Source organism: Populus alba, chromosome 13 (assembly GCF_005239225.2).
Source record: "Populus alba chromosome 13, ASM523922v2, whole genome shotgun sequence".
Taxonomy (NCBI): domain Eukaryota; kingdom Viridiplantae; phylum Streptophyta; class Magnoliopsida; order Malpighiales; family Salicaceae; genus Populus; species Populus alba.
Window position 1 is genome coordinate 14,007,018 of NC_133296.1, and position 9,808 is coordinate 14,016,825.

General features: G+C 40.7%; 3 protein-coding genes across 4 annotated transcripts; 1 reads left to right on the plus strand and 2 right to left on the minus strand.

The window, feature by feature from the left end:
• LOC118050384 (putative ubiquitin-conjugating enzyme E2 38) lies at positions 1 to 4,837 on the plus strand. 2 transcript variants are annotated; one of them, XM_035060724.2, is made up of 8 exons: positions 1 to 148; positions 338 to 421; positions 1,640 to 1,762; positions 1,858 to 2,478; positions 2,733 to 2,796; positions 2,969 to 3,108; positions 3,184 to 3,495; positions 4,344 to 4,837. In XM_035060724.2, the coding sequence occupies exons 2-8, from the start codon at positions 356 to 358 to the stop codon at positions 4,596 to 4,598; spliced, it is 1,581 nt and encodes a 526-aa protein (XP_034916615.1). In that variant the 5' UTR covers positions 1 to 148; positions 338 to 355; the 3' UTR covers positions 4,599 to 4,837. The 2 variants fall into 2 exon arrangements, with proteins under 2 accessions (XP_034916615.1, XP_073259870.1); XM_073403769.1 differs by having other exon boundaries at positions 64 to 421.
• Positions 4,838 to 5,003: 166 nt separating this feature from the next.
• Positions 5,004 to 8,821, minus strand: LOC118050383 (uncharacterized). The gene is made up of 2 exons (XM_035060723.2): positions 6,106 to 8,821; positions 5,004 to 6,006 (listed from the first exon to the last, which is right to left on the minus strand). Exons 1-2 carry the CDS (start codon positions 7,868 to 7,870, stop codon positions 5,726 to 5,728), a joined length of 2,046 nt encoding a protein of 681 aa, XP_034916614.1. The 5' UTR covers positions 7,871 to 8,821; the 3' UTR covers positions 5,004 to 5,725.
• A 142-nt stretch (positions 8,822 to 8,963) lies between these two features.
• On the minus strand, positions 8,964 to 9,712 carry LOC118050385 (MLP-like protein 423). The gene is made up of 2 exons (XM_035060726.2): positions 9,480 to 9,712; positions 8,964 to 9,397 (listed from the first exon to the last, which is right to left on the minus strand). The coding sequence occupies exons 1-2, from the start codon at positions 9,670 to 9,672 to the stop codon at positions 9,114 to 9,116; spliced, it is 477 nt and encodes a 158-aa protein (XP_034916617.1). The 5' UTR covers positions 9,673 to 9,712; the 3' UTR covers positions 8,964 to 9,113.
• Between the last annotated feature and the right edge of the window lie 96 nt (positions 9,713 to 9,808).

Genomic DNA, 9,808 nt, shown 5'->3' on the forward strand with positions numbered 1-9,808 from the left:
TACTTACCGTGACCTTCCTGCGCACGATAATATGAGAAACATACCTAACAAGGCGCGAATATCACTCTCTCTCACACACTTTCACTGTTTCTCTCACAGAACAGAAAGAGAGAGAGTAGTGAGAGACTTAACTCTCGTGTTTCTTCTTGTACGTCAACCTTCACCTCCTTCTCTCCCCTTCTCTTTTTTCTCTTGATCATCCATCAAATCAAAACCGTTCCTTTTCTGATTCTGATTCTGATCTTCTTTCTACTCCGTGTGAGAGTGTGAGAGAGACCGTACAGTCTTAACCAACTAACACGCGTTTTTTTTCTTTTCATTTTTAATATTTTTTTAGGGTTAGATTTCGGTATAAATGGATCTCGACATGGCTGATGGTAACCAGGACGTTACGATCTCAAAGAAACTTAAACAAAGCGAGGTAATTTTTGTTTTGATTTTATTTTTTTGCGTGTCGTTCGTAATTTAGTGTCGTTTTGGTCACTATTCTGCGATCATGTTCATGATCGGTCGTGTTTTGTTTTTTTTTTAAAAGTAATTATTGTTGACTTCTAGTTTTTTAGGTGCCAAGCGGTTTTCTTTTCTTTTCTTAAGGTTTTAAAGTGATTTGGTTTTTTTTAGTGTCTTACTTTTGGGAAAGTTAGGGTTTTGAAGGTGGATTGTTTGAGTTTATAGAAATGAGGAGCTAGCTATGTTTTTTGCTAATTTGGTGGTATAATGTACTTGCAATTTGAAAGGAAGAAACTTAGGGTGAAAAGAGAAAGCTTGGGGATTTATACTGATTTTTTATTAAAGTTTGGGGGTGGTATTAGCTAACTGTAACGAAATTAGGGTTTGAATATGATTTGTTTCTAGTTTCTCTATCGAGTGCAAGTTTGTATAATTTTTTGGCTTAAATTGGGAAATTTGACCGGAGTTGTGTGATTTCGAGATATTCTGGTAATATGTCTTAAGTTTGGCATGGTGCTTGGAATTGTTTGTTTCGGGATGTCTTTTGCATTATCCAACTGTAGAAGGTAGATTACCCAGTCTGAGAATAATTAACACGATTTTTTGTGCATTATGAGGCAGCAATGGAGTTAGAAACTTGGCGTCCTCAATGGTTTCATCATGTATATGGACATTGGAGGATGAGCCTATTTCTTCTTCTGTCAAAACATGCGTGCTGAAAACTGTTAGAAAGGAGAAAAAAGAATAAAATTTGTTGGTAATTTCTATGGCAGTGGTTCATTTTTGCTTGCATGCTGGGAATTTTGGCTATGTTAAGTGTTTTGTGAAGTGGTAGACTAGTTATACTTTCTCATCTCAATAGCTGTTTGAGCACCACTCTACTTTTTACTTTGTCTTGCATGATTGGGAAACAAAGGAGTCGAACATATGCTGTGGAAACTCGTTTATGCCTTACTGTGAAACACAATGAAGCATTAATTCTGTACTTGGCTGCATATTTGCCCACCTATAGGCTGATTTAGCTAGTTTTGTACTTGCAGAACTAAATGGCACTTGCCAAATTTCACAATCTTTGCAGCAGAGAATTGCCTTTTCAATTCTACCAAAATTTTAAAATAATTATATACAACAATGTTTTTGTAAATTATGCTGTAATTGTTTTTAATGCTGGAAGCAATTTGTTGTTTAGGTTGTTCTATGTGATGTAATGGATGCTCCAGCTGAAGTTTTGATATGCCATGGAAAAGCTGATATGGGCACCAAGGGAAAATCAAAATCTGTTGATGATGATGCATGGCAACAAGAAATTAAGGTGAACTTTTGGAACACCAAAGTAATTGTACATGGCTTTTTTTTGTTCTTTTGAATATAAGCCATTGTTGGTCTAAAATTCTTCTCTTTACCCAGAATGCTTCCTCCAGTGATCTTGGCAATTATACCAGTGTAGCAGGATCAGTGGATAGTGCTTATCATCTCAGGGGTTCAACTTCTGGATCAACTAATTCAAACAATAATAATGGTTCCAATTCTGACATGTCATACCATGATGATGAGGTTGGCAATGATTGTGATGATTATGCTGATGAAAATGACTGTGATGACCTTGATGGCTATTTATATTATGATGATGAAGATGAAGATGATTATTCGGCCATCCAATCTCAATTTGATAACGTGGATCTTCCTCCTGGAGTAGAGGCATCCCTTCCTTGGCTGAAGGAACCAGCTTCGAGTTCAAATATGATATCCAATACCAGCACCTCAACTATTCCTAATCATACTATTCCTAGTCATACTAATCATAATCATTCTGAGAGCAAAATTATGACAACCACTTGTCTATCTGAAAACAAATGGACTGCTTCTGCAAGTAGTTCGATGTTTCCTGCAGATTCAAGCTCTAATGGTGAAGTAGAAGATAGCGGAGAAAACAATACCATGCAAAAGTATAGGAACTTTAAACAATTTGATAATGTGGAAGACTTTTCTGATCATCACTATAGGGGCACCGGTGTCTCTGACCTCCCGGTGAGTAAAGTTACTTGCAGATTCAACTCTCCCTCTATCCCTCTCACACAGATACATGCATAAATGCATGTGTGAATGGGTGACACATAAGCCGACCATGAGGGGGCCATGGTCCCATAACTTTCAAAAATTCGTTATAATACCTTAATATCAGTATGCTTATATTGGCTCTAATAGGCCAAAAAAGTTTTTATTACTTGTTTGTATTGATTGATTTATTACTTGCTTTTCCATTGAATTTTCCTTTGCTGTAGCCTCCCAAAATTTGGGCGAAAAGAATTCAGGATGAATGGAAAAGTTTGGAGAAAGACTTACCAGGTGACTTCTGAATCTATTTGCTGGCTTAAGTTTGGCATTTTGCAAAAGTTGCATCTTAGCCACCCTATTGATTGTAAAATTAGTCTTCATTTGTCATTCTCAAGCGTTTTCATTTTCTGGTTATAAGGCATTGCTTGGTTGGATGACTGAACCCCCTCCCCTTCTCTCTCAGATACTATATTTGTTAGAGTTTATGAAACAAGGATGGAACTTTTGAGGGCTGTCATTGCGGGCCCTGCTGGCACTCCCTACCATGATGGCCTTTTTGTCTTTGATTGTATATTCCCTCCTACATATCCTGATGCACCACCGGTAAGTAATTTGTAATATCTTTTTTATGCATATAAATATTTTATGCTGTGCCTGATTGTGATTCCTCCTTGTCAGATGGTATACTACTATTCAGGTGGGCTTCGATTGAATCCAAATCTGTATGAATGTGGAAAAGTCTGCCTTAGCCTTTTGGGCACCTGGTCTGGCAAAGAGACTGAGATGTGGATCCCAGGGAAATCAACCATGCTGCAAGTTTTGGTCTCAATACAAGCCCTCATTCTAAATGCAAAACCTTTCTTTAATGAGCCTGGGTATGAATCCTCATATGTGGGGGCTGAAGGGGATAAAAGATCTAAGAAATACAATGAAGAGGTGTTCATTTTGTCCTTGAAGACAATGATGTATACTCTACGAAGGCCACCAAAGGTATGATCACACTGACTGCCCCCTCTTAATAATCAATTGCTGCTTTGTTACTTGGAGTTCTTGTTTCTGTTCTCACGGACAAAAAGTTCTTGCCTATAGTTTTGATTCACCAAATTGGCAACTGTTTTTGGTGTGATCTTTCCATGGCCTTAGCATGTATGGATATGATAAAAGGATTACTTGGGCAGACCTACCCTCGGTCCTTGCATATATATGTGTGTGTGTGTGTGTGTGTGTGGTGTAAGGTTTTGTTATTTTTTGTCCTTGCATATATATGTGCGTGTGTGTGTGGTGTAAGGTTTTGTTATTTTTTTGTTTTAAGCTTTTGAATGAAAAATAAAATAGAAAAAAAAGGATTATTAATGTTTGAGTTTCTTTACGTGGTGCATTACATTATGCTTGCAGGCATTCCCCAATGTTTGTCTTGCAATTTGTGAAAAGGTGTATTGGCCCTAGCTTTGGTATTAAAAGCTTGCGCAACTGACAATGCTTCTTTGTTGACGTCCATTCTAGTGTTTTTGTTCGCCGCCATTTGCAGTAGTTTCTTGTATTGAAGGGACCCCCCTGGATAATGTGCCTTAACCATATGTCGGTTTATTTCATATTGATATTTTGTTTCCTCCTGATATTCATTTTTTCTTTTTTATTTCTTTCTTTAGAGGATGTTAGTAGGTTCTGTTCTGTCTAGTGATACCATTGGCCTCTCATCTTATTTAAGAGCATTGTGATTTTACTTGTGTGGTCATCAAATTCGCACATGCATGTTCCAGTTCACTTAGGACATTTGCTGGATTCTAAACTTTGTCATTGTCCACCGCAATAACTAACTCGATTGAGTTTGCTTGCAGCATTTTGAAGATCTAGTCATTGGTCATTTCTACAATCGTGCACATAATATTTTGGTGGCATGCAAAGCTTATGCAGATGGTGCTATAGTAGGTTCTGTTACAGTTAAAGATGGAGTAGCTGATGTTGATAAAGCTGACATGGGTGCCTCGGGTGAATTCAAAGCAACTGTAAAAAAGATGATAAATCCTCTCGTTACAAACTTCACAAGGTTTGGATCGATCAACTGTGAACAGTTCCGGATTGATGACAGATGAGCAAAGAAGTTGACAGCATGGGAAGGGGTGGTTGGTTGGCAGCCAATTTTAGGGCAGCTATTATTATCACAATTTTGACAAATTTGGTTGGACCAATACCCCAGCTTAAGAAGCCTCGGGTTCTTTATGAGATTCTAGGGATGTGTTAATATGGTAGAACGATGACAGGATGTTTTCCAGTTGAACACATTGCACATTTTGATTATAATATATATATTATCTGCCTTCTGGTTTATATACATTAAGGAGATCCTTAGTTACATGATTCTCACCAACTTTTAATGCCGATTAGGGTTTTGGCTGTGGTTATACATGTAGTGGTGGCTACAAAAAGCATTTGGCTGTGGTTATACAAGATTATCAAATGATTGACCCTTATCTTTTTTTTTTTTTTTTAAATTTTATATAGAAGGCATTCTCAATTTCATTTGTTAGAGAATCATAGAATTCACTGTATTCAATAGCATGGGCTGCTCTATGTACTTGTGCTGTTATGCTGCATTATTCGAAGCTCTTATTTTTATCTCTTCACACGAATTGCCACCTGAACTATCTTCCAATTAACTTTATGCACACGCGTCCTGCATCGTACTGTAAAGACATGCATAGAATTGACAGCACACAGCATGCAGTTTGGAGTTCACAAAACACAACTCTTGGACACTTATTTTTTCTCCTTGCAAGGAAACCATAGAAAATGTAGCTCAATACGTGTTCCTAAGGTCACCCACAAAGGCACAAGATGCGACTGACCTGTTTCTAACTCCTCTAACAGATCCAGCCAAGGTGTAGCTCTCCTCCCTTCCCTAGATCTCCAAACACTAGATTGTGAGATCTTTCAATGGAGAATTGATCAGGTTGATCGTGTCAGGATCATGGGGTGTCCCTTGGAAATGGAAACTATCACACTTTTCAGAGTAACTTGGAAGATGAAGCAGCTTTTCTTTACCTGATCCATTTCACCTGATTGCAATTTTATTGTCATTTAATACTGATCAAAAGCCAAGTGGAAAAGGTAACTCTACCACCATCCATACAAATTAGAAATTAATAATAGTAGAATTTAATAACCGAAATAATTAATTCCAAGCCTTTTGTTGCTTCCTTTTCTTTCTTCAAGCTGTCTGTCAGTAAATCCCAGGCAAGCTGTCCCAAGAGCCACTTCCAACGGTTCTGCCGCCTTGGTCCGTGGCTGCGGTGGGAAACAATAAAGCTATCTGCTGCTGCATATCGATATCCATGTTATTATCATCAATTATGACCGAAGTTTGCTCATTGGAGATGTCATCGGTGTACAGATCAGAGAGCTGCAAGGGAGAAGAAGGGAAAATGTCGAGCAGCTTGGTCAAGTCATCAGTCATGCTACTGTTTAATTGCTCTGCTACTTCACCATCTGTTGGCGTCAACTCTGCATGCACAGAAAATCAAGGGATGGAAAGGAAATCATTATTTTATCAATCAATATCAAGGCAAGTCTATTCACATGCATGAACAAAAAAATGCTGACCTGAAGACAAAGACAGAGAGCTGGAAAGATCAAAATATTGTGTTCCGCAGAAATCATCGAACATGAGCTCCTTTGGCTTCTGCTGAGCATCCTGAAAAACCAAATGACTCTGCTTGGTCCAAGTATCCTTTTCATTCACTTCCAAAGCTGTCTTAACCTCTTGCAAGAGATCATCTTGTAATAGTCCAATCCTGCTACTTTCAGTTGCACCAAATCCTATGCTATTTCTCTTACCCTTGCCAGAAGTTGTAACGTTTTTCATTCTTCTTATTCTTGTTCTACCAATCTTAGCAGGCATAGCTGTGGTGTTGGTAGTAGTAATAGTAGGAATGCTGCTAGATGCTGAATTCCAATTCAGAGATGTTGGTGACAACAACTGGGCCAAAGGGAGGTGATCTGTCTGCGTCACGGAAGCGAGAAGCAAACACAGCTTCTCATTCTCCCTCTCCATTTCCTTGTGGAACTCACTACTGTTGCTGCTGAGCAGGTTAGTGAAGCAACACGGGATTTCGTAACTGAGAGGACTGGTGTTGGATGGTGAAGTTATAGCAGGCAATGGTGATGGGGGTAGCGAAAAGTAAGAGGCAGGAACGGTAATGTTATGTGAGGTGGGCGGGGTGTTAACAATGGTGGTGTTGTTCGGGGAGGTGTTATTGTTGGGGGAGGTGGCGGAAGAGGATCGGGAGAAGTTCTTGATGCGGGGAGGGATCTGAAGGATTGGAGGGGCTCGGGGGAGGTAAAAGTCGAAAAGTGGGAGAGTAGGAAAATTAGCAGTGGAAGGAGAGGAGAGAGGGGAGATACGGGGAGGGGTAAAGGGAGGAGGAGAGGGATGGAGAGCGGCATGGGTAGGGGGACGAGCAGTGGTAGGGGGATGAGTAGGGGTAGCGGGAGGGGTAAAGGTACGGGCAGGGGATGAGAGATTATATTGTGGATTAGTCGGAGTTGTTGGGGATAAGAGTTGGGTGGTCGGGAAAGTAAAAGAGGAGGTTGGGGTCGAAGGTAGAGAGTGGGATTTCTTGTAGTTATTGTCGTGCTGAGGACCTTGTGGATTTTGGGGCAGGATTTCTGGTGGATAAAGAGGGAGGCGATGCCGCAGGAGTCTCTTCGTTCTTGTGTTCCAAAAATTCTTGATATCATTGTCTGTTCGTCCAGGAAGCCTAGCAGCCATCCGAGCCCATTTGTTGCCAAACTGGGCATGCAACTCAACAATGATCCTCTCCTCTTCTGCAGAGAAGTTCCCTTTCTTAAGATTAGGTCTGAGATGGTTAGTCCATCGTAGCCGACAACTCTTGCCGCACCGAGCCAGTACAGAACGTTTCTGCAGAGCATTCCAGTTCCCTTCCCCATGTCTGTTCACGTACTCTATTAGTATGGCATCTTCTGCAGCCGTCCATGGCCCCTTCTTCAGCTCACCTCCACCACCCTCATCATCATTAGATGCTGAAATCTGAGCATCCAACTCATCAATGATCCTATCCTCTTCAGCAGAGAAGGCACCTTCCTTGGCATTAGGCCTGAGGTGTGTGGTCCATCGCACCCGGCAACTCTTGCCACACCGAGGCAGCTCAGAGAGTTTATGCACCGCATTCCAGTTCCTTTCTCCATATTTATTCACGTGCTCTATTAGCATGGCATCTTCTTCTGCTGACCATGGCCCCTTCTTTAGCTGGAATCCGCCACCCTCATCACCACCCTTAGACATTGAAGACGATCCACCTTCGCTCTTCGCACCAACCCCATCTATGTTCCCAACGGGTTCCATCATTCAAAACTCTCAAAAACCAACTACAGATATTCCAGTCTTTCCTTTTCGCTTAAGAATAAGAAAACAACTTTGTTATGTGAATTTTGCTAGAAATTAGTTTACCTCCTCTCAGAATCAAGAAATGAAGGAAACAATTTTTCCTGGTGGCCGGGGATGTTTATTGAGGAAATAGAGAGCAAAGAGGGATGCGAATGTGCTTTTTTGTGGGGATCATCTGTTTGCAAGTCCTTTACACCATGGAAAAACAATGCCGTCGATTCATTGGAGGAGGGGGGGTGGGGTTAGAGCGGGGATGGGGTACCCCGAAGGGTAGGGTTTGCTAGTGCTTTGGCCGATAGAAGTTTCACAGAGAACAGAATATTAGAAAGATAGAGGTTGCTCCTCTTTCCTTGCATTTCTATACTCTTGAATGGCGAACCTTAATAGACGGCTTTCCTTTCTTCTCCCCCGCACCCCCCCTGCCTTTCCTTCTCTTTCGTATAAGCAAGACCTGCATGGATGATGTCTAACAGATACAGCCTTGGATTCTTATAGAAGTTAAAAAAAGGTAAAAGCCATAGTGGGAAAAAAACGATAATGACCTGATAACTTCACTAATCTTAGATAGATTGACAAAGCTGACAGCACAGGAAGGAGGGCAGCTGTGTTGTTATCACAATCTTGTCAAATCTGGTTGGACCATATCCATGACTCTAGGGCTGGGCTGCGTTGATATGGCAGAACGACATACAGGCATGACAGTATAATTTCAACTCCAGCGAATATTTAGTAATTTTCCGGTCTATAATCTATATTGCTGGGGATAGTGATAAGCTCCTGTCATGTTTATTTCTCATCTTGTCGGCTAACTTCTAACTCCGAGGTCAGGTTGTGATAACATAATTCCTTACAAAACATGTCACAGCAAAGAGAAGCTTCTCATGAATCTAAGATGTTTAGAGGAGCTCGAGGATACCATTTTATTGTCATGTAATTAGAGGAAGAATTAGAATAAAATGAACACTTGTCAAATTGTCAAGGAGATATTGGTCATGTCTGTAGATACTTCCATTGCTGAGGTAATTATAAGGAAGGGTAGAATCACGACAAGAGATCACTATGGAGGAGACAAAGTCCATTCACTCTGTCACATAAGTTTCTGTTTACATGTTGATGCACACCACACTTATCTCATAGAACACAATAATCATGCATAAATAGTATGTAGTTTGGTGTTCATACATAGAACATCTCACATCAGTACTTAATAGCTTGGCACAAATTTGTCAAACGACTTGAGGAAACCTAGGGCAGCATCCCTTGCTTTGTCTGGGGGAGGCGTTGATGAGTTCAGTAGCTCATAGTCAGCCTTCCATTCGGCAATACATTTCTCCTCCTCCTTTCCTTCCACCGGAAAAAATGAAAACGTAACCCTATAAGGATCATACATGTCCCTTAGGTCACCCCCAACAACACGATATGTGACAGACCTTCCGATCTCTACCTTCTCTATCTTCTGCGTGGATTCCTTCACGTAGCTGCTTACAGCTGCGTGAAACAAAGTGAAGAAGCGGGAAGTTAGTGTGGTCGCATGATAACTTAAGAACAGAGATTGCAAGAGAGAAAATACCTGGTCCCAGCCTGAGGAGCCTGAGACTTTCAGGGCTGCCGTCTCCTTCAATGTATTCAGCAAGGGCAAGCATTTCAGGATTGATTTTGCTAATGATCTCATTGTCTCTGTACATCTCCCAAGCTTTCTCTGCAGGAACGTTGAGCTCTACCTCTCCCTTCATGCTTCTCATCTTCCTTTTCCTCTCCTCCATTTTATTTTTATGTCGTTCCAGAGTTTATATAATACTATTAAAGCCCTATCCCTCTCCGTGGACTTCATTTTCAATGCAGATAATCGACCGGAAAGCAACCCTAGATAAGGTCTAGGACATGTTAGTGCCAATAAAT

Bases quoted from the DNA above. Each gene is read 5' to 3' on its own strand.
- LOC118050383 (XM_035060723.2), bottom strand. From the start codon at position 7,870: ATGATGGAACCCGTTGGGAACATAGATGGGGTTGGTGCGAAGAGCGAA. The intron at 6,007-6,105 runs GTCAGCATTTTT...CTGTGCATGCAG, and splicing joins CTCTCTGTCTTTGTCTTCAG to AGTTGACGCCAACAGATGGT.
- LOC118050385 (XM_035060726.2), bottom strand. From the start codon at position 9,672: ATGGAGGAGAGGAAAAGGAAGATGAGAAGCATGAAGGGAGAGGTAGAG. The intron at 9,398-9,479 runs GTATTTTCTCTC...TGTTTCACGCAG, and splicing joins GCTCCTCAGGCTGGGACCAG to CTGTAAGCAGCTACGTGAAG.
- LOC118050384 (XM_035060724.2), top strand. From the start codon at position 356: ATGGATCTCGACATGGCTGATGGTAACCAGGACGTTACGATCTCAAAG. The intron at 422-1,639 runs GTAATTTTTGTT...TTTGTTGTTTAG, and splicing joins AGAAACTTAAACAAAGCGAG to GTTGTTCTATGTGATGTAAT. The intron at 1,763-1,857 runs GTGAACTTTTGG...CTCTTTACCCAG, and splicing joins CATGGCAACAAGAAATTAAG to AATGCTTCCTCCAGTGATCT.